Below are 24,569 nucleotides of genomic sequence, written 5' to 3'. Positions count from 1 at the left end.
GACGTCTCATTTTTGATCTCCTCACGAGAGTAAACATAATCAGAAATTCTGAAAACAGTTCTCTCAAGACTCATGGGGTCAAAATAATAAAAATATTTAAATAAAATTAACCTAATCTGCCCCAAATCTACAGCTACCCAGAAAAGGGATTGGAAAACCAACCCAGTATTTTTGGATGTATGACAGTGATACCAAAAACATCTATTGTGGTGCACTGAAAACAGAAAAGTAGAATTGAAACCCTTTGGAGTGTGCACATACGCATACGACACAAATGCTTTGCATGCTGAGGGCAGAGTACATGAAAAGAAATGAATTTAGCATCACACATGACAAAATATGACTTTCTCCAGTGTTCAAAGGAAGGCGACAAGGGGATGGTCGGTTCCAGTGCGGAAGAATTTGACGTGAGCCCACAGAGCCCTGACTTCAACCCTGTGGCAACTCCGCATTAAAGGGGAAGTCAACCCAAAATGGCCGTCCCTTGAGATGGACAAAAACGGATAGATTTTTCTGCTTAACTCATATTCCACAAGTGAAATATTAATCTGAATGCCACGTTAAGTTTAGTGGGGCTGCATTGAACATTTTCTTGGAAAGTCAATATGGGGGTTGATTTCCCCTTTGAAGGACTGAAGGCTTCCGCATTCTGCCAGGTGGTTACGATTTATCTATTTTGCATTCAATACTGATTCAATTGAGAAAGCGATGGCAAGCAAAAGAAAAAAAAATCTTTATTGAAGATGAACTGTTAGATAGATTCAAATATATGCGTGAGATTCTTACAAAATCAAAGGCAAAATTCTTCATGGCATAAGATTTATCATAAATGGTGTGAATTGAAATTCTACAGAGAGACAATTGTTTGTTTTTTCGAAGAGAGCAGAGGTCACACTTCACAACACTGTTATTTGACGACATATCCTATCATAAAAAATTTAATGCAAATAAATAAGACGGCATTGCACCATTGTTAAGCAATCTTTTTCAAGTACAAATATACGTGTCAGAAATATGTTGGCAGTACATAAACAAAAAAAATGTAGTCTCGCTCTCCTCACACAGACACAGACACACAGACACACACACACACACACACACACACACACAGACAGAGAAAGAAAAAAAAACCCTAAAATCAACAAATTAAAAACAAACTTGTGGCCCCAAAACAATAATGCAATGGTCCTCCAAAATACCAAAGGACAGGGGAAACATTCTTTCTATGTGATGGCTAATCCACACAATGACGCATCTTTACAAGTTTAAAAATTATTTATTAACAGAATGTACTTTGGAAAACTATCTTGCTTCTGCTTTGAGCACCAAACATTATCTTAGTGACACAACAATCCTGATTTCTATTTTCACGTTAAAATGATTTATTTCGGCGTCCAGGAAGTGCTATATGTGTTTGATCTTGTCTTTATATTCACAGTGAAGAACAGCTGAAAGCAAAATCGCTTTCTCAATATGTTGATCTAATCATTAACACTGGACCATGCGACTCCTGACTCCATACTATATAAATCCTTTTTGTTTGTTTCTGCGTTACCGTATGTTTCACTTCCTCAATCTCACAGCCGGCTTCCTGCAGCTGTCACACGAGCAACACATTCAGCGTAATTATTATTTTTTGGATCTGTGGTAAAGGTTGGAAGAGCAAATCATTGATCAAATCAACTTCTGGAATGGAAGCCTTTTTAAATGCGTTCATGCATGTTAAGGAACTCTTTACGAAAAGACAAAACCATTTGCCAGAATGGACCTTAAGTCAATGATTCAACCAACCATTGAGAAGTATTTTCAGGAATATTTTCCTTTGCTTTGGTGATGTATGAATATTTCTCTTCCATCTTTTGAACAGTGGTAGAGTAAATGTCTGTTGTTTTTTTCCACACACATTTTGCTCAGTAAGGTTTTTTTAGTCTTCCAGGTGTGTGTGTGTGATTACGAAATAGTGATGACACACTCTCACGCCCATCTGGAGGACTCCACCTATAGTGATGACTTAAAAAAATGACTGACTGGGTGTACAGTATTCCAGTTACTTATTGGCTCATGCAGATGGTGGCGGCGTGTCTTTCTCCAACATTCGTAGCGTTTGACGGATGCCTTTCTCCACCCTTCGGAAATGAAGCTTTTTCCAGAGGCTCTGCTGCTGTTGCCGTCCCCATTCCAGATCCCTGAGGAACACCTGCACAGGAGAGGGGCCGCATGACTGCCAGTGACAAACAAAGTTACGTCACCTTATCAAACAGCAATCTTAGCTCATAAATGTAATTACTTTGCTAACAATAATGTGACAGGGTGCTTACAGGCAATAAGTTTGAATACTTTGGACTGCTACAGGAGGACTTCATGACATTGTTGACTTCCTGTGCAAGTTTAAATTTACAAATGCAGATGTACTGAAACAGGTGATTGGTCTGTTTGATTTAGATGTGTAGCCATCTGTGGTGCCCGGTCAACCTGTTATTTGTTCGTCTTTAGAAGCAGGATGTTAACACTTTCATGCACAAATAATACCGATTTTTTTTCTCAATTATTTTTATTTATTTAGTCTTTAGGCATGAAAAAAAATAATGGCAATGGGTGGCAACACACAACAGTCCACTTGTAGTGCTTGATGCACAACTGTGACATTAAGATGAATTAATATACGAGAAACAGGATGTAAATAGCTTTCCACTCTAGTAACCGCTGTCCCCGAAAGGGTTAAATTGGCGCATTTCAACATCTGTTGCCATCATTAAAACCTCTGTTAATGATTAATTTTTAAAAAAAGATCAAATCTTGTCCCACCGCATTGTTTACACTTTACATTTTTTCTGTTGATATCACTTGTTCTGCCTCAAACCCATTTATCAGTGATATCGTGAAAATCGTTGAAAGGAATGTTTCAAGTATTTCACATTTTTTACTTGCTCCTTTAAAATGCCAGGTTCAGAGTCACTGTGCTTCAAGTTTAAAAAAAGTTTGTCTGGATCCCCTGGCCTTATTTCATGAGTCATTGAGTCAGTGCCTTGAACATTTCTGCAAGCACTCTGAACAACGCTAAATAAAGCCAACAAAGATCTTTGATGACATGTGTCAGGAGCTAATGCAGGGAGCTGAAGACAGGTGAGCCAATGTCATGTGTGGTGCTTTTGAACATAATACCTTGACTGCTGGACAGCGAAAATTGGAAGAACACCAAGTTGTTTACTCTTAACTGTGATGATGACCACAATTGCGGCAGAGACGTTCGGGTGGATATTTCTGCCTGTGACCGGGAGTTAAAACTCCACATTCACATTTGCGGTATCCATCTCATCTTTTATCACAAATTTTCAGTCTCACAAGATTTTGTTACACATGCATGATGGCGGTTCAACCAAATCATTTTCATGCGCTATGTGAAGGAAGTAAAACATCGGTCGGAATCTGCCGGCTACTAAAGTTACAACGCGGACTTCCATCCGAAAATTGAGCTTGAACGGAGAAAGGAGGAAAAAGCTAAAATCCACGTTGCTTTATTGGAGCCGGTGGCTACATTCCCATGCAACTGTTTTTAGGAAAAAACTGACGTTGTCATTTACTTGCATCGATTGCAACATTGTTTCATCTGAACTCCTCTGGAGTGATTCATGCAATTTTGATATTCTCAACTGAGAATGACTTTGAGGTCAAGTCCAGGGCTCACGGAACTTACAAAGGAAAAGTGCTACTTTATTGATGGCATTTCTCGACCCCACGTCTTTGTGTGAGTCACCTTTTCCTAAATTAAGATTCTTACGTTCAAACTTGATGATGACATGACTGATGATCATTTGGAAGTGTGCTTCATTCTGTCACTCAGTACACGTTTTCAGAATACAAAAAAGTACAGTTTTATGGACAAGTCACACCGACTTGAATATTTTCATATCAAGAATACTTAATTTTAAAGTAATCATTTTTTATCATTTCTTTGTCTTAAGATGTTATATGAACCTACCAAGGCACTCTCCCTTTCTAAAAAAATAAAAGTAAATATAGATTCATAAATCCACCCATCCATCAATCAATTTTCTCATCTGTTTAACCTCACAAGAGTCGCGGGGTGTGCTGGAGCCTATCCCAGCGGTCTTTGGGTACACCTCGAACCGGTTGCAATTTAGAGTGTTCCATCAATCTGCCATGCATGTTTTGGGAATGTGGGAGGAAACCGGAGTACCCGGAGAAAACCCACATAGGCACAGGGAGAACATGCAAACTCCACGCAGGAAGGCCGCAGTCGGAATTGAACCCTACACCTCTGCACTGTGAGGCCGACGCTCTAATCAGTCGACCACCGGGCCGCCTTCGTAAATACATATTGTATATATTTTGCATTTTTACAGAAGGGTTTTGACTAGAACAACTGTAATAGTGACACTGCACCTTGCCGCAACTATTCTTAGGAATGACCGATTGACATTGTCATATTTTTGTCGGTGCATTTTGTAGGTGAGAGCAGGAGTTGGATGTGGAATGGGGAATGGAACACATTAGTCTCACTGTGGGCCAAAGGGGATGGCAAAAAAAAAAAAAAGTTGTATCATGACAATGAAAGGAAAAAGTCAGTTAATCCACAATTCCTTGCTCAACAGTACCTGTATATTTGTCGTGGGAGTTTACCTTAAGCTGCTGTTTAACTCGCTCCCTGTCCCAGGAGGATATGTTCTCACGAATCACACTGAGAATGGGGTGCCAGTCCTCTGAGAGGTCAGAACCTTCAGTGACAGCGGCCAGCACCCTGACTCGCTGCCCACTGCCGTTGTGGCGCTTGGGAATGCCGCGGACATACAAGGACTGCTTGCCAACATCACTCAGAGGGTTTAGGTACAAACTACACAAACAGACAAAAACAGAGTTTTAACCAAACAGTAAAAGAACGCTATTGCTTATTTTGGAATAAAATGATGACTCCTAACCATATTTTTCACCTACCCTGATCAATATGATGTCTATCTGTGGAGCCATCTGTTTAGTATAGCTTAGCTACATTTGAAAGACAATTGGGTCCAAAATAACTCAACGTGAGTCAACTTTTTGCGTTGAATAACCTGCAAAGCAGCCTATAAATAATCGGGTTGTTTTGCACAAACCTCCGACAACTCATTTTTGCACCAAACAAGGCAAAAAAAAAAAAAAGCAAGCTGTTTTGTGGGTTATTCATTTGACCAAACTTATTGGGTTAAAAGAATAGCCCAAACAGTTGTGTTATTCCTTTTTTGACGCTTTTTTTTGGGGGGGTGGGGGGGGGATCCAAATGTTTTGAGTGTGTAATTCTACAAGCTAAACTATCCTATGATATTGACTCAGTAACTACCACACTTTCACAGATGCAGACATGTTTCACAATGACTGCAAATAGTGCATTCAACATGATGGTTAGTAAAGGTAAAGGTACAGTATGTTCGTACTGTTTGAACTAAGGGCAGAATTAGACACCGCTGCTGGACCGACTCTTACTGCACAGTGTGAATGCTGGGATGTTCCCTGCACACATCCACTAGGGCCAGAGCTGCGTTGTCTCCGATATTGTTATAGGCAACGTTGAGCTCCTGGAGTCCAGTGTGCTGCTGAAGTTTCTCAGCCAGCTCGAGGGCCCCTTTATCCCCTAGGCCCGTGTGCATGAGGGACAGATGCCTCAAGGACTGGTTCTCCGGAAGGGCTTCCAGAAGAAGGCAGGCTCCAGAGTCTAGCAGTGGGTTGTCACAAAGTCTATAAGTACAGACAGGGAGAGAGTCAGACATGGATGCTATTCAATTCATGGTCATGGGGACAAATTAAGACACTGATGTCATGATGACAGATTATGATACTGACTAGGGAACCAATTTTGCGATCCAACATCTAATATGATCAGATGCACAAGTCACGATGATAAACTTCATGTACCGTATTTTCGGCACTATAAGGCGCTTCGGAGTAGAAGGCGCACTTTCAATGAATGGCCTATTTTAAAACAGTTTTCATATCTAGGGCGCACCACATATAAGGTGCATGGAATAGAAGCTACAATAATGGCTGAGGTTGTGTTATGCATCTAGATCAGGGGTCCCCTACCTTTTTTGCCCCAGGGACCGGTTTATGTCAGACAATGTTTTCACGGACCGGCATTTAAGGTGTGGCAGATAAATACTACAAAATAATATGGTAAGAGTTGCATGAACATTGTGGTGTTTTCGAGAGATAAAAATCAACACGAGTAGCGTCTAATCTCGCCGCAACACTCTGATTGCTATGGTAATGTTTAATGCCTTCAAAATACGATACAACGCAAATTCAAAGTGCATGAAAATGTCAACTCACCACAATGCTGAATCAGGGTCCCATCTCGGGGTAATCGGAGCCAATGACACCTGAAGTGTGTGCTTTATGTTGAGTCTACTTGTAATTTTGTTTTAGTCACCGTTGCTGCACAAAACCTCCGCCTCACACAGGTAGCATGTCGGAAATAGCAACAGTGCTATTGTGGCGATCTCAGAGTATTCAGCCATAACTTGAATCCAGAACGCCAGCATAGTTGTTGTCTCGAACGTACTTTTAAGGCCGCCGTCATCTGCGATCTCCAGCAGTTTATTTTACTCATTTAGCAAGCTCCGGCATTTTGTTTTTAGCGTAATCAGTCACGTGACGCAGAAGCGTGGTTTAACGTGCGTCAAGAGTGACACAGACGGATGTAACGGAGAATCTGGTAATTTTTCAAAATAAAATGTATTTCATATTCCAAAATAAATACAACGGAATTAATGTAAGTTCTTATTGTGCGGCCCGGTACCAAATGCCGCGCGGACCGGCGGTTGGGGACCCCTGTTCTAGATGGAGCTACGCTAAAGGGAATACAATACAACATAATACAGCTTTATTTATGTAGCGCTTTCACAACTGCTACAACTGTAACAAAGCGCTTCACAGAACATTGAAAATACTACGTGCAAGAAATCAGAATATTGATCCATATATAAAGCGCATCGGATTATAAGGTGCACCGTCGGCTTTTGAGAAAATGGAATGTTTTTAGGTGCGGAAAATAAAGTACTTTTTCCATCAATCTGTTTTCTGTACTGCTTGTCCTCATCACACTTACCACTCATTGTCAAGCATTCAATACTGTACTTATATTCTGTAAAGGATCGTACAAATAGTGTGTAGTCGGAGGAAAAGTCCACCCTATTAAGGTCTGATTGAGAAAGTCAAACATGCTGAGGAATACGAATGGGATTTTACTCTGCGGAATATGGTCTCAAAATGTTCCCGTGAAGCAGCTCCTAGGTCTTGCTAATACAAAGCTCACTAACCCTGATGTTTTAAAGGTTTAGCTTGTTTGGAAAAAGTTATCTTTACCTTCCGCCACCCCAAAACTTGAATTGCCATCGGTCTTGAGTACACATTTTTCACTTGGAATAAAGATTTAATTCTTGAAAAACATGCAGCATTTGGCATTTTCTACTCTCCTGCTAAAAATGTGCATAAAACATAAATTGAGAGATTGTCCATCTTGTCGCATGATTAACTGATGGATTTCAGCAACTTGACACATTTAGTCAAGAGACAAGAAATGTGTTGAAGGGTTGTCTTACTGTAGCACTCTAACACAACTTTTGGAATCCAGAAGCAGATCTCTCAGGAAGATGCAGGAGTCGGGGCCAAGGCTATTAAACTGCAGACTGAGGACAACAAAGACAGGCAGGGGCAAAAATCACAACAAACACAGCATATCCATGCTGACTGCTTTGCGAGCATCATCACAAGTCAAGTCGTAACCCAGATAGTGCTCATCTTTGTAGTTGTTCAAAAATAAGGACAAAATAGGTTTTTACGTGACAAACAAAACCTAGAAATCCAGATCAACAATGACTTTGTCTGTCTTTACTTTTAGTCCTTAGCAGTAACATGTCCACTGTCGCGACCAGTTTCCGGTGATGACGAAATATGTGACACAGCGTAACAGGAAACGTGAGTTTAAAGAATGACTGATCATGCAGAATACTGTTTGGTCAAGTTTGGTCAGTGAATAATTAGTAGGGGTCTTTATTAAGAGTTCCTAGAGTACCGTATTGGCCCGAATATAAGACGGCCCTGATTATTAGACGACCCCCTCTTTTTCAAAACTCAAGTTTGAAAAAAGACTTTTTGAACACCAAATTAACTTTAAACAGAAAATAATTACAGTACATCTGAAACAAATGATTATAACAATATATTTGAGAGAAAAAGCATGTTACTTTGCCTCATTCAAATCTTAATATCTGACCATTTAAATATGTAAACTAAAGTGCAATCACATTCGTAAATGAATGGCTTCTGGTTTTTGAAATGTAAATTACATCATAACTTCTCCTCAGCTGCCGGTTAACCTGGCTGATCCTCGACCCACTTTTCTCCAGATTGTCACTACGTTTCTCCATTTCCTGTTATCTCCTCTATAATTTTCTTTTCTTTTCTTTCTTACCGCTAGTTTTCATTTTTCTTCTTCGTGGTACCGCTATTTTTATTTTTATTCTTCGTGACAGGGGTTCACTTTGGCCTGGGGAGTCAGAAGTTCAGCATTCGCTTCAATGATATATGATGCCATCTAGCGTCGTGAATGGGTATAATGTCTAGACCCCGAATATAAGACGACCCCCATTTTTTCAGTCTTATTTCAATGCAAAAACACACCGTCTTATATTCGGGCCAATACGGTACTTGTGAAGGACTAAGTGATGTTGTCAAGATCAATGTTTAATCAAAATGTATAGTTCTTAGTTTAACATCTTGTCTTTTATTATTATTTTTAGATCATCATCCAGGTTACTGAGATTAATATGTGAAGAAACAGAACATGAACAAAAACATTAGTTCATTAGTTAGTGCGCATCACCCCCCAAAAATGAAATCAATACAAATCACACCATTCCCAGTCAGTGAAATGCATCAAGATCTTGACTGCAAACAACAGAAAAGTAGAAACGTTTCAGAGTTTCTCTCACTTGAGATTCCGAGTGTGTCGGAAGGCAGGCGACAACATGCGAAGCATGTCCTGAGTTAGAAGACAGGAAGAGAGGTCCAACTCTTCCAGTTGATAACTACGACAAGACAACAATGGTATTTATTTTAAAACTTATTATTATATCCTCGTCCTTCATACAGTCACAATATTTAGCCCACCTGCCAAATCTAAAAAAACAAACAAACAAAAAACTTTCAGAAAGATAAGCGTCAGATTTAATTGGAATACCGTATTTTTTGCACTATAAGGCGCTTCAGATTATAAATCGCAGCTTCAATGAATGTCTTATTTTAAGATTGTTTTCATACATAGGGCGCACCGCATTTTAAGGCACATAGAAGCTACTACAATAGTGGCTGCGCTATGTATCCTTGAGATGGTGCTAAAGGGAATACAATACAATACAGCTTTATTTATAGAGAGCCTTCAAAACCGCTGCAGCTGTAACAATGACAGCTGGTCACAAATACTGTACGTACATGAAAAATAAAAATACAAATGATATTACCAAACAATAAATGAAAGACAAAAGTTACGAAAACAATTGATTCGACAAAAAGGCACTCAAACCTTGTATGCTCACATCCACAAGGGGCTAAATATTCTTTGAAATCTTGCTTGTCTCCTTCCTTCGTTTAGTCAGTAGTTAACTATGCTTTTGGTATTAGCTTCGTTTCATAATGGCTGCGCAGAGCTCACAAAGTAGCTGTCTGTTTGAGTGTGTGTTGGCGAATGCATATGTCAATTAGTGTTGGGCAGAACCCTTTTTAGGTTACAATTGGTTCCTGCTAATAATCACCACTAGATGACACAGGAAGACTAACAGGGAAACAACTCAATGGGGAATGTCAAAAGAGTTACAATCTCTTAATATTCAGCCGATTGGATTATAGGGTGCACTGTTGGGTTTTGAGAAAATCGAATGCTTTTAGGTGTGCCTTATAGTGCGGAAAACAGGGGTAATTTGTTACACATAAAGTGCATGGAGTCGTGATGAAAATGAGCAAAAATTGTATATGCCAAATATTTTGGAAGACGATGCAGTTGGGAGTAAAAACACAACTCCCGGCTTACCTTGGAGGGGCACAAGAGAGCACAGAACTCAACACAAAGCACTTAAGTGAGGTCATGCGTATGTTGTGGAGGCGGATGGTTCTGATTGAAGCCAGGACCTCTGCAGTCAGTCTGGGATTTTGAAACTCGTACAGAAGGACCAACAGATCCATCAACTCCTCTGGTGGCTGTGGCTTGTTGATTTCTAGCATTAAAAAGAAAAAAGCAGCAAAGATTCAATTTGTTAGTTTAACATTTTCATGGCGACTAATCGCTCAACTGATTGCACACACAATCTACGGTGGGTTAAATGTCCACGGCTGTAGGCTATAGTTTGCCTACATACACACAAATGAAAGGTATTTATAATTGTTTATATAGTTTGACAGAGTTAGACCGATTAAGAATGAAAAAAAGGGGAAAAAAAACTCTGTTAAAAAATGTGTCTTCTGCTTCCATAATCAAACATTTTTCAATGCATTTTTTCTCTCTAAATGTCTTTTTTCCCCAACAGTATGACTACATACTACCAACAATGCTGGTTCTTTTGTGTGTATTTAAGTTGGCAAAGATCATCACAACAGTGTTAATATTAATTCTATATTAATATTGGGCTCCAGCACAAACTCATTTTTGGCGCGGGGCATATTTTAGTTAGCGTTTCACTTGGAGGGCTGCTATTACTGAAACCATATAAAGATGTGAAGAATAACTGTTGATTCAACTATTGTTTAAGTTACTATCGTGAGTGTTTACAAGAATTATGCTTTGAATACAACTCTTATTTATTACAAATGAGAATTTAACATTTTGGTAGACATTTTAGAAAGGACCATGGAAGTTGACATGTTTGAGCTGCTGTCGCGGGCCACATAAAATGATGTGGGTGGGCCAGATCTGGCCCCCGAGCCCTGAGTTTGACACCTCTGCTCGACAGAATGATTCCCGTGAGCTAGCCCCCATTGGGACTTTTGAAGTTGAGAGGGTCATTCACCCTTGCGCCATCCATAAGCTCCCAGCCTCCCTCCAAGTCCACCACACTTTTCATGTCTCTCTCCTGAAGCCCCCTCAGCCCTCCTTCCGAGCCCCCTCCTTCGTCACTGGTCATTGATGGTCACCCTGCCCACACTGTCCGCAAGATTTTGGATGTACGTCGCTGTGGTTGGGGTTTTCATTATTTCGTTCTATGGGAGGGATACGGCCCTGAGGAACATTCCTGGGCCTCTTGGTCCCTCATCCTCAGCCCAAATAAAGGACCGAAGTCCCGCAGGAGAGATCCTGCAGGACTTCGGTCCTTTATTTGGTCACACAGGGCTGGGCTTGTTTTTCTATATATAAACTTGAGTTACTCAGTTACATGATGTCAGAGTGTTAAGCCTTCTATGCCCTGCTGTGTCCAGACCTGCTCTGTTTATTTACTTTGATTTTTTTGAAGATAACGACTTTTATTTCGTCACTTGTGTTTCCTGTCTGCTTCTGGGTGTCATGTTTTGTCTTGATTGTATTCCAGCTCCATCTGGCGTGAAGGGCGTTTACCTCCAACAGGTGTACCTGAGCCTAGTTTCCTCATTAAGCTGAGCCTTGTATTTAAGGACTTTGACTTCTGCTTCTCCTTTTCGGATTATTGACCTTGCTCGCTGTATTGTTTCAAGTGTTGTGATCTTGGTCATAGTCGCTCTTGTTTTAGTTCCTTGTTTCATAAGTATTTTTGTCATGCAGTTATTTGTTCTTCATTTTGGTTACATGTGTTTGGACTTTGTCATTTTATTTGTGTATTCTCGATAAGCTTTAGTACATTACCTTTTGCAAGATCTTTTTGTTTATACGTTGTTTTTCCTGGCACTTTGTGACTAACGATTTAAATGTATACTTTTTCAGTGCGATTTTATTTAATACATTTTTTGTAATCACACTTTGTCTGAGCCTGCATTTTGGAATCCAAAAACATTGGGTTCGGTCCCGAATGTAACACTGGGTCCAAATTGCGCTCCTCACGTGACATGAATTTGGCTGTAATGGGATACTGTGGGCAAGTACTTTGCTGTCACTACTCTATTTCAGACAGAGACCCAAATCTACTGCTTTTGCAGTTTATGGATTAAAAAAATCCAACTTCGTTGGAACCCCAATCTGAAACTACAGGACTGACGATGCAAACATTTTCTTTTAGATATGAGAATTCCTTGACCCCTGAGAGTGTTCGTGTGAACCGCGTTAATGTAGCAACGTGGTTGCAATCTGAGTGGGGGAAAAATGGAATATACACTTTAAACGGCTCTAAAATCCTACATCAATAAATACATTTAGGAAAAAAAAATATTCATTACGAAATGAAACAAGTGATTCGACTGCTCACATTGCTCTTTTAACAAATGAATGCTCCATCTGCCCTGCATAAGTGGAGTTTTTTTAGAGCTAGCAATTCTGTTTGAAATATCAAAATAATTTTGATACATTGATTTGGAGAACCCCTCGGAATTTTATCCCGCAGAAGCCCATTTGAGGATGTTTTTAGCTGAAACTTGTCTGACAATTGGAGAAAGGGTTCCCCAAGAAGCAGACAAATCCAAAGAGTCAAGGGGTTAAGAAATAATGAAATTCTACTATGTTAGTGTAATTTGAGGACATTTTTGTGACCAAATTTAATTTCAATCGGCTATCACACAGAAACGTTCGCCCAAAAGGCAGTCCCCACCCCCACACAAAATCTCAATTTCTCCGGAATCCAACCTCCAATTTTCCAAATTTGTTATGTGCTGTCGTAGCCATTCCATTTCTCAGACTGTCATTTATGGAAAATCTCGTCATGCTGCTTACTTGCCATTAAACCCTTCAATTTACAGATTAAGCCTTCAAAACATGATTAGTCCTGAAGGGATTTGTGCCAGCAGAAGAAACATGAATAATCGGCTCCTGCAATACATATTTTGCATGCATGACATGGAGGTAGTAGTAGTAGTCCAGAACATAGGAAAGGTGTTACTCACCTCTAACAAGGTATTTGCGAAGAGCTCGGGTGATCTGGGCCACAGTGGCACTCTGGATGCTGCATCCGAGTTGCTGAAGGAGCACTCGGTTGCCATAATGCAAGAGTCCACCCATGAAGATGGGATAGAGTTCAAAAGGCGGACCCTCACTCTGTTGTTTTAATGGTGGACCATGCACTCCCAAGAGGCTTTGCTCGACTTGATCCAGAACGTCCTCATTGTAGCTGTCTTCCTTGCGGAAGAGCTCGGCGGCCATCGTCCGTGCAATGTTGCCCTTATTTCGAGTGCTGATTTTCTCATAAAGCTTCGGAAAAAGCTTGAGCAAGTTGAAGACGGCAAAGATTCGGAGTGGGATGAACTTGGAAAAGATATTGACAATGGCACTCACGTCTTCGCTCGCTTGACCAATGGCCACAGACACCTGCTTGGTCAGCTTCTCCAGAGCCGATTTATTCTCGCCTAGGACCACATAGAGTGCCGCCAGGTACTCCTGCATGGCCGGAACGGCAAATACATATCGCCTCTCATCATGCTCACAGAGTTCCGTGGGTAAATGCTTGCAACTTTCAACACAGGGAGCCAGAAAAAAGTCGAGCACATCAGTTCTGAAAACAGCCAGCTGGCGTAGCTCCTCATCCGTCTTGGTCGTTCCTCCGATCCACTGTTCCAGCTCCTCCGCTGAGAACGAGGTGCGTTTGTATGTCACGCCTTCGTAGGCCAGCTTGCCGACGGTGCGGACGACGTACAACATCAGAGAACTTTGGAGATCCTGACCGGGTCCGCTTGCCGCAGCAGCTTTGCCCAGTACCTCCCCTCCAAAGTTGAGCCTGAGGAAACTGGTGTATATGCCGGTCAGCGTCCGGATGGGTGCCATGGCGTCGGTGAAATGCAGGAAGTGCAAGGTGGCGCATGTGAGCCAGCAGTAAGAAGGCAGAAAGCAGGCTGCGGCCAGCTGGCTCTCCCTTTGGAGATTGAGGTAGAGCAGCTGTACGAGAGCTTGAGCGTCATGTGCCTGCGCAAGTTCCCCGCTCTGCTGCAGGAGGCGGCTGGTGAAGTAGGCACGCTGACGGTTTGGGTCGTTGAAGCCACAAATCTGTGCGTAGCGACTCACGTATTTCGATGGGATGCGATCCAAGGCGGACAGTCTGGTGGTCACCAAAATACTGGCCTGAGAAACATGTCAGTAACAGATGATCAAACATCACAATCAGTGACAAAACGATACTGAGTCACACAGGAAGTCCTGGAGGTTTTTGAATGCACTATAAAATTATCTGCACTCTTTGCAAGCATATAAAAAAAGCACAGGCCTAGAGAATGGTGAGCCAGGAAGTATCTGATATTTATATTCATGTTCATGAATGTAGCAAATTCACCTTTGGTGTCTACCACGGCTGTACGAAATTCAGAAATCAAATGAAAATTACCATCCATCCATCCATCCATCCATTTTCTGATCATTTTTATCCTCACAAGGCTCGCGGGGGGTGCTGGAGCCTATCCCAGCTGTCTTCAGGCAGTAGGCGGGGGACACCCTGAACCGGTTGCCAGCCAATCACAGGGCACACAGAGACAAACAAGCATCCGCGCTCACACTCACACCGAGGGACAATTTGGAGTGTTCAATCAGCCTGCCATGCATGTTTTTGGAATGTGGGAGAAAACCGGAGTACCCGGAGAAAACCCACGTGGACCCGGGGCGAACATGCAAACTCCACACAGGGAGGCCGGGGCTGGAATTGAACCCGGTCCGGTACCTCCGCACTGTGAGGTAGACGAGCTAACCACTGGATCACCGGGCCGCCCTGAAAATGATCATTAAATTCCAATTCAATTCTTAAATTGGAATTGAGCAAATTGGAACCAGGATTGCAAATGAAATTTAAATTGCAGGAAGTCGACTTGGAATCCCATGAAATTCATTACGCAAAATTATGTGTATTTCACAATTAAGTGTTACAGCACAGTATATAAGCCTATTTACACCATGAATTTCATACAAATATTAGTGTCAGGGCTTTATGTGCATGATTCTGAATTCGAGAAAATGGTAAAGTGTAACAAATGTTTTTTTATTAACATTAAAAGCCTACTCAGATTTTTACAAAAAAAATCATTACAAATGTAAAAAGTTTTATTTTGAAAGCTATATTGCTAAGCTTTCCAACATTAAGGAAATTTGGCAGTCTCTGTACTTCCATTTGTGTATATTCCATTCTTTCTCCCCGATATGTGGGCCACTCCCTGTAATTCACATTCAAGCCAACATCCTGTGAGGTGGAGCTAATTCAAATTCATCATTCAATCGAACCGAATTCTGAAATTCAGAATTTTGCACAGAACTCCTGTGATCAAACCTTCATGATAGTCACATGAGGTGAAAGTTTGCTTCCAGGACGAGATCTAGTACAAGCAAGTCACTCACATTTGATCACTCAATATGAATTAGTCTGTACACTTCAGATCATGACAACAAAGATATTTCCACAAAAGAAGAACGTCCAATTTCTAAGCAAGCTCCATCTTGGTTGTTTTACCTCAGGGAGAAGATACTTGCGGAGAAGGTTGACCACCACTGCACCAGCGGGCAGTGACTCATTTGGGTCACTGCAAAGCTCTGTGGATCCAATCCGGAAGTCAAGTTTCATTTTTTCCATCCCATTGAATAAGAAGAGAACATCTTTGGCCTGGTTGCCCTCCCCACTCAGTAGAGGGTTTTTTTTCAAGTGGAGGTACTTCCTACTGACAAGGTCTCTCAAGGATGCAACCCTGGTCAAAATAAATCACAAATACCAAAATCAAAACAAAATACATTTGATAAGAACTTTTTCAAATGGGATGGGAGAATTCAAGCTGTGATGGAGTGACCAAAAAAATACAGAGGTGGTGCGAAAGTGGAGATCTGCATGGACATACTGTACATCCTCCCGTACGTCAACCAGGACAACAAATCGTCATCGGCCTCGGATGGAGAGTACGTGGATCCTTGCAACATCACAGTACTGAACTAATGCAGCAAATAATGATTTCATGCAGCACTGGCCTGACCTAAATCTAAACATTCTTGTTGAATCGTTTCCTCAAACCTCGGTTTTGAAAATGTTTCATGACTTATGTTCTTATAAGTGTGTAAATGAAACTTCTGTCTCTTTCTGGAAACATTTTGCCATTGAAAATACTGTTTACCGCAAAATACTCATGTGTGGGTGGTTTTTGAGGCAGGCTTGACTGTAAATATTCCTTCAGGCCCATTGGCCTGCCACTACTTTACTTTCTTTCCTTGTCGTGTGAAAGCAATTGAAATTGTTCTTTGACATACGCATTCTCAGTACTGCTCATCTGATTCAGGGTCACAGAGGAGTGTTAAGGAATTTATTGCTCACTGCGGGTTTTTTGCCCCACACTGTTAGTTGGACCTGTTCAAACGCTCAAAAGAAAGAATGTGGTATGCACCTGAAGGTATGTCCTGCCGACTGTGATCACAATCACTGTTTAGTGCCCCTTAGCCCCCACCATTTTAGGGCCCCTCAGGGGACATCAAGTGAGGAACTGTTATCTCAAGTATCTGTGTTGTTTGCCATCGCATTGAAGCTCAGACCGAAGACAATGGTGGGTGGTGGTGGTTCGGTCTCACCCCACCACTCCCAACTTTGCTAGCCACACCGGGTCAGATGTCATATTCGTTCCTTTGTTTCCGGGATTTGCATGGAGGCGGATCTCCCCGCCACTCATTATCATATTGTCTCTATATAATCCCATGACTATGTTTGTTCTAGGCTTTTTTCGGATGTTATCTGAAACTCTGAGAAGCCCGAATCGATTCATATGGTGTTGTGATAAACTGCTGGAAAAGACAACGTGGTGTTGGGTCTTTATTCCGCCTTACGGAGAAATAAAAGAACCTGTGTCCAAGGAGGGCCATAACGAATGGACAGCTCCCCTCCACAGGAGCAACAGCAAATCCCGGTTTGTCTAGAGCAGCTGGTCACCAATGTGGTGCTCGCAGACACCAGGCAGACCCCATGGACCACATGAGTGGCCGGCTGGACTCTTTGAAGAATATCTCGCCAATGAGGGGACATTGTGATTTTCCGGGAATATTTTGGAAGTGATTATTTGAAAATGGAAACACTGGCTAAGCTTTAAATATAGTGTATTTTAAAAAAAAAGTCTCCCATATTGATATTGATCTGATTCCTAATTATGGTGAAAAAGTATTGTGATTTTTGTTTTTGCATCAATGAATATCACGACCGTACTTATTAATAATAACACACAATAATAATGTTATTTAAAAAGTGTGTATCAAACTAGTAACTTTCAAATGCATCGATACCCAGGAAGTCTCTCAGTTTCAAAAGGCTCGGTGAACCCTGGTCGAGAGTGAAAGGCGGGGGACTCCCTAGACTGGTCATCAGTAATATTAAAGGGTTGACGCAAAGAGACGCATATACGGACAACTTGACCACTAGAGCCTTCTCAGAACCTAACTTGTACCCAGAGAGAACACACACAAGCACATTTACCCACAATACAAAAATGTCTTACTTTGTCAGCTCGCCAAGATCCTCACAAGAAAAGGGAATCAGCAGTTTGAAGTCAGTCAGCGTGGTCCCGGCACACCAATCCAGCACCATCTTCCGCACAATTGTGCTTTTACCTGTTCCGACTGCGCCGTACAGCAGCACGTTTAATCCTCGTTCCTCACACTGGTCTCCATTCATTTCAAAAAGCTGCTCGACTGTCAGAGAAGAGGCGGAAGATTCCTGGATTTTCAGGGGGGAGCTGAGGAGCCCCGCTCTTTCCTCTGGCTTCCTCTCCAGAATCAGCGGGTCCACGTGCATTGTCTCTGGGCTAAAGTAGCCTCCAAACTGCTTCTCTTCCTGGGGAAGATGGCTGAACCATAGGAACAGCTTCCTCTTGTGGATTTCAGTCGCATCTAGCCAAAAAATTAAAATGCAATCTAATTGAAAGCTAAATCTATATTGGTAAACATGGTCAAATCGTTGAGTCAAAACACAGCATTAATCTATCATTTTTTAACACGGCTTTTTTACTGGATCACAATAAAATGTGCTGGTGTAATAATTGAAGTGTCTTATAAGGGTATCGGTATACAGGGTAATTCACCTCCAAAAGTATTTGAACAGCTTTATTTTTGCTGGCGACTGAAACATTTGGGTTTGACTATGAGGCAAGATATCAACAGTTCAACTTCAGCATGTCCAGGAATGTACATCCGGATCCGACACACAACCTACAGCTTTCTCAAAGTTTTAGCCTTTCCATCACAGTGGTATAACGGTTAAGCTTTGCCTCATCAGTCGATGAAACTTTCTCACAGAATTGTTTACATCTGTATGTGTACATTTCCACCCATCTGATGACTGTTACTTCGACACTCGACATCAGTGGTTTCTTTCTTCTCCAGGACGAGTTAAATGGTTGCAATCGCAAAGAGCACTGTTTGGCTAATGCAGGGGTCGGCAACCCAAAATCTCGAAAGAGCCATATAGGACAAAAAAACCCCCAACAAATATGTCTGGAGCCGCAAAAAAATAAAAGCCTTCGATAAAACTTACAATGAAGGAAACACAGGCTGTATGTATGTAGGAGACTGGACTGTCTCAGAATTGTTTGTTATTCATTCCTTTGTTGCGTGTTCACAAACGCACCCATAGAATTTATTTTGTAATTTCCTCGCTTGATATTTTGTTTTGGTGCATTATTTTCGCTTTTCTTAGTGTCAGTGAAGTCATCATTAATTTCCGTTTTTCTGAGGCTGTCTTTGAATGCCTCTCGAGTTGAATGAGAAGAGAGAAGGCACGGAGTCGGACGCAGACGTGTCTGTATTTGTCGACTGTTAAAAGCATAAATAAAGTGTACGTTTAAAAAAAACAGCACCACAGCTCTCCTTTTTCGGAGCTGCAACATGTATCTATATCTATTTGAGCTACATTAGCCGACTATCAAAATCTTTTTCCATTTTCAAACAATTTTTATAAAGCTCCAGGGAGCCACTAGATGTCGCTAAAGAGCCGCATGCGGCTCAGGAGCCGCGTGTTGCCGACCCCCGGGCTCATGGCTTTGTTTGATCATATGTGTCTTTTCTCAGCTTCACAACTGAACTGCGTATTTTTTTCCACTCTTGCGCAGCTCTCTGGTTTTCATGTTGCGCTCACCTCTAACTCGTATAAATGTCGTCTCCACAGGCAAAACTTTAACCTGAAATTGAGTGGAAACCTTCAGCACTATTTATTTTTTTTATGTAACACGACACACCTGAATACAACAGCACCAAAAAAAAAATAACACCTGTCAGTAGTGTGGCAATATTTTAAGCTCACAAGACAACAGTGGGTTTGAAATTAAAAAAAGCTGTCTAAAAAGGTCTTCTAAAATGTACTGGAGCAGGCAATCCAGATGTAAGTACAAGATGAAACATCCCCATCTTGCCTCATACATTTTTTTCTTTTAATTATATCAAACCCAAATGTTTTCAGTCGAAAGCAAAAAATAAGCTTTAGCTTTACTGTTACAATACTTTTAGATGCTGCTCAAGAAAAGACAGAATGAGTTGTTCACCTGCTTCTACTGTAGTGGAGCAGACTTTCCTGCAGTAAAATGCAGCACCTGGGAATAGACAAACATCCGCTCTTCTCTTCCACTTCCAAAATACGAAAAGGTGACTCAAATGTCTGAGAAAAACACAGCCACATAATTCTGGTCAGTTCAGCAGGAAATCATTGTTCATACACTTTATAGGACGCTCCACTCCCACAAACCAGAAGTGTCACTTTCATCGCTTGACACATCATGGTCTTGACAGTAAGTCTGATTCAGTAGGATTATGTTTCACATCAGGCACATGCACAGATAGACCCCTTGTGGTGTTCTAGCATCAGTCGTTTTGCCCCGGAGGAGAAAAATATGCTCTTTGCCAAGAGCCAAATTTTTTTCTTCATATTCATAAATACTTGAAATATTTATTTTTAACCCTTTCAGGGACAGCGGTTACTACAGAGGACGGCCTATCATGTTATCAGTTTACAGGTTATCATTATTGGTGCATGAAAGGGTTAAACTCTCCATCAATTCCACCCAAAAGACTTTTGATATCAGATGGCCATTTATTTGAGGTTAACGGAAATGACAACTATTAATGCTGCTGTTAATAATTTTGGGGGTCCTTTTTTTGCGTTGAGCACCGGTCCCATCAACGTTTGTGCCACGTGCCTGCTTCACATAATGTTTTAAGAGCAGAAAACAGCTGCCAATGTCCTTCTTGCAGGTTGAAACAGGTATTATTAACATACCTGAGGCATTGACTGTTGGATTTAAGAGAGCACACCAAATTACCACCCTTTATTTGAACTAAAACCTCTTCCAGGCTGCTCTTTAAGTCATACGCTGTCTTTTTCTATAATCATGACAACTCTCATTGATATAACGCATACCATCGCCTTTTTATTCTGTCAGATACCAGCAGTTCATCTAAGTCCCACATAAACCAGGCCTATTCATTAACACGCACTTAAAACATCACCTTCGAGACAGCTGTCACATTGCTTACACGCTTGCAGTTCTGGTGAAGTCAGACAGGTCTGTACACTCATGAAAACAATATGGGCTGGACTTGTGTATGATCCACAAGAGGAAAATTCTCATTAAAATGAGCACCAGGGGAGGTGCTTCCATGACATTCTGAGGGTTGAGACTCCAAAACCTTTTAATTTTTTCTTTGGCCTTTTGCGGGTTTTTTTTTTCAAAGACAGATGGCATAAGTGATGGCAAAGAGGAAAACACGGTGGTGACTACAGAACTCATACTGGTGACTACAGAACTCATACTGTAAAAATGTGACATGCGCATCTCTGTTCTGGCTGTTGAAACAAAATGGCTAAAAGGGACAATAGGTCTACCTGCCTCTTGCCAATAACGCACACAACACGTCAAGGTTAAAGGTGAGTGCATACACACGTTTCATTTTGAAAAGTAAATTTACGTACGCTCACTTCTGTGTAAGCTCTGTCAAGCAAAATCAAATGGTTCGATTTTTAATTCCGGCTATTTTTAAATATAAAACTGACCACCTGACTACGAATCCGGGACTTTCCAAACTTTTCATAATTCATGTTCTGACAGTGTTTCGCTTGTCAAAGAAGAGATGGAGATTCACAACTCAGTGAAAAGTAGAATAATACACTTGTTGAAGTTCTACTCTATTCAAACTTACCGCGGGAGCGAGGAGTTCATCCTTCTGGTTTGCGACAATGCCAGCGGAAACTGCATGCGGGTTTTAGCTGTATGGGAAAACAATAAAAGACACAGCTATATTAATCAACGAAAAGATCATTTTATCCCGAATTGTATTGTACACTGGTTCCGAATACACTAGTTAATCCTCACGTCTTCCGACGGTTTCCCCGCGGTCGATTCCATCCGTTATACGAGACGCATTTCTTTACACCCTACGGCTGCTAACCTCTGAAACCGCAGTTGCAATAAGGTCACGTGTAAATGACCTTCTTCTTCACCGTGTTTACATTAACAGCTGTCAATTTAAACGGGTATACTGTATACACAGTAAATAGTAAAATCGAGCGACAGCTCGTATATATTGTATATACCAATGTCTTACCGTCCTCTTTATTGTCTGCAACAGAGCACTAACCAGTCGCTGTCGTTGATTAGATGTCATTCATTTAATAGTTTTCCTCCATCTCAGTTGTCCTGCTTGAGTCGAATGAACTCATAAAAATGTGTCATTAAACGTCATTCGCTTCCCTAGAAGGAAGTGCTTCACGCTGCGTCCGCAAGAGCTGCTTCAAAATAAAATTGAACGTCGACAAACTTTAATGACTGCGAACTTTACACTTTGATTTATTTTGAAGGAAGAAACATGATTTTTACAGTTTACACAAGATGCTGTTGCTCCCAGACAGTACACTGATTTAAAACGGTACAGCTGTATTTATTTGTTTGTTTATTTATATATTTATCCATCCATCCATTTTCTGAACCGCTTTATCCTCACAAGGGTCACGGCGGGCGCTTATCTATTTATTCTTTTTTTTTTTTTTTAATTCTCCATGCTTTTTTTTTTTTTGCTCTGTATACAGCGGTGGTTGTTTTGAATGCTCTAAAATACAGTTGAGTACATACAGTGCTGATAGATAGATAGATAGATAGATAGATAGATAGATAGATAGATAGATAGATAGATAGATAGATACCAGCACTTTATTGTCAGATACAAGATCTGAAATTAATCTTGCATGAAAACAGCAGCATCGCCATATGCAAGCACTCCATTTATAAACACCATTTATAAACATCAACATTTAAACGAAGATTGTCTATTCTCGTGGGAGTTAGATCTCAGCGAGCCACACAGTACCCATGCCCATTTCGTAAGAGCACATATTCATTGTTTAGGGCATGCCTGAGGTCTGAGATGATATTCTTACCCAAACGCATGGTGCTGTTATGATAGGTTGCTTCGAACAGTTTATCCAGAGGTTGTGGACTGCAATCTTGCTCCAGATTTTAAGCAGGTGTCTCAGTCCAGATTGTGCAATGACTGTGAGGCAGCCGAACAGTATTGCAGCACACTGAAGATGATGGAAAAATAGAAGGATGACAGTACCTGCTTTGTGGCCCCAAATGACTTGAGGCGATGGAGAAAATATATATTCATTGTTTTATCTTTTCGCAGATGAAGTCAGTGTGAGGTTTCCATGATAATGTTGAGTCAATCATAACTCCCAAATATTTGAATGACTCCACCTATTTTATACAAAAATTATGAATGACTTTGGGAACTATAGATTAAGAGAAGGTTTGGTGTTGAAAACCACTTCCTCTGTTTTTTGGGGTGTGGATTTCCAGAGCATTGACTCAATGTCACAACCATGTCCACTCCCTGTTGATTCGGGGAGTTATTCTGCACTGTTATCAAAATGGTATAATCTGAATACTTTATTACAAATTGGTTATTTGAGGATGGCGGCCTGGTAGTCCAGTGGTTAGCACGTCGGCTTCACAGTGCAGAGGTACCGGGTTCGATTCCAGCTCCGGCCTCCCTGTGTGGAGTTTGCATGTTCTCCCCGGGCCTGCGTGGGTTTTCTCCGGGTGCTCCGGTTTCCTCCCACATTCCAAAAACATGCATAGCAGGTTGATTGGACGCTCTAAATTGTCCCTAGGTGTGAGTTTCTGTCAAATTATTACTGTATATCTGTTTTATGTTCAATAAACAAACAAAACAAAACAAACAAACAAGTGTGGGCGTGGATGGTTGTTCGTCTCTGTGTGCCCTGCGATTGGCTGGCAACTGATTCAGGGTGTCCCCCGCCTACTGCCCGAAGACGGCTGGGATAGGCTCCAGCACCCCACGCGACCCTAGTGAGGATCAAGCGGTTCGGAAAATGGATGGATGGATATTTGAGGATGAGCAGCAATTATCTGTGTATTTGGTGAAGCATGTAGTTGAACTCACACAGTCCTGGGAGGGGGCGGAGGGGACATTGGTTGTGATTGCAGAGGAAAGGATTTTATTTACCCTGACCAGCTGTACTCTTTTGATGAGAAAAGATGCATACCAGTGAATCAAATATGGGTTGAAATGCTCAGTTGAAACGTATTGAAGGCCAATGCAAAATCTAGAAAGATAACTCTTGCATAGTTATTTGATTGACCCAGATGTTTGGTTACAATATGGGTGAGCACAGTGACTGCATCATCTGGCCCACAGTGTATTTCATATGCAAAGTGGAGTGGATCCAATTTGTCATCCATAGATTTTTGTAAATGATGTCGTACGATTCATGATGATGTGAATCCTATGCGCCTGAAATCTTTATATCTTATAGCACACTGTACTTTGGCTAATAGTTTGATATGTGATGATTTTCATATCATGGGAGCTGGGCAGAAATCAACAGATAAGAGAAATACTGGTTGGAAAACTGAGGCCAGCAACATCTCTCTGCCCTGAGGGTGCCTCAAATGATGACAAGACTCATTCTTTCACAGTGAGTGAGATGCTGCACCACTGACATGCTGCCTCCACTAAAACACATGACTCAACCGCTAAAGGAATCAGCTTAATGACCTCTGTTTCCTTGCCACACTTTGACCTTATGGTCTAACTGCCGTATGCTACGAACTCATCACTAAATCAAGGACGGAGCTACACCAGAGCTCGTGGGATGCTGTATCCCCAGTTTAGCCCTTCCAGCATTTTAAATCATATTTTAAAACTATATTTATGAATCTTTTTCTCAGTATTGGTAAAGCAACCCTTTATGATTGTGAGGGAAAACAAAAATCCTGGAGCCATATTTGTAATAAACACACCAGTCTGGCAACTGAACCTTAAAACAAAATTCATTGACAGCAGCAAAATACAAACTGGCATTGGCAGACAAGATTTGGCAATCTTTAACAAGTTAAACACTTGCAGAATACTCCGCTCGAACGCGAATCCCACAATTGCATGTTTTTGTTTTTCTCTCTCTCTCTCA

General features: G+C 41.2%; 1 protein-coding gene across 1 annotated transcript; it reads right to left on the bottom strand.

The window, feature by feature from the left end:
• Window positions 1-711: 711 nt before the first annotated feature.
• Window positions 712-21,796, bottom strand: nlrx1 (NLR family member X1). Its single transcript, XM_086126113.1, has 12 exons — window positions 21,686-21,796; window positions 21,281-21,347; window positions 19,630-19,742; window positions 17,593-17,983; window positions 15,582-15,813; window positions 13,045-14,212; window positions 10,079-10,262; window positions 8,985-9,080; window positions 7,593-7,679; window positions 5,479-5,730; window positions 4,642-4,852; window positions 712-2,197 (listed from the first exon to the last, which is right to left on the bottom strand). The coding sequence occupies exons 2-12, from the start codon at window positions 21,334-21,336 to the stop codon at window positions 2,060-2,062; spliced, it is 2,928 nt and encodes a 975-aa protein (XP_085982239.1). The 5' UTR covers window positions 21,337-21,347; window positions 21,686-21,796; the 3' UTR covers window positions 712-2,059.
• Window positions 21,797-24,569: the final 2,773 nt, after the last annotated feature.

This window comes from Hippocampus guttulatus, chromosome 12, assembly GCF_054856545.1.
Source record: "Hippocampus guttulatus isolate MCC_2025c chromosome 12, RoL_Hgut_1.0, whole genome shotgun sequence".
NCBI lineage: Eukaryota > Metazoa > Chordata > Actinopteri > Syngnathiformes > Syngnathidae > Hippocampus > Hippocampus guttulatus.
This window is presented reverse-complemented; position numbering and strand designations above follow the sequence as displayed.

Excerpts from the sequence above, each read along its gene's own strand:
- nlrx1 (XM_086126113.1), bottom strand. The coding sequence starts at position 21,336 with ATGCAGTTTCCGCTGGCATTGTCGCAAACCAGAAGGATGAACTCCTCG. Across the intron at positions 19,743-21,280 it reads ATGAACTCCTCGCTCCCGCG|ACATTTGAGTCACCTTTTCG; the intron begins GTAAGTTTGAAT and ends TGTTTTTCTCAG. Across the intron at positions 9,081-10,078 it reads CTCTCTTGTGCCCCTCCAAG|TTATCAACTGGAAGAGTTGG; the intron begins GTAAGCCGGGAG and ends GTCTTGTCGTAG.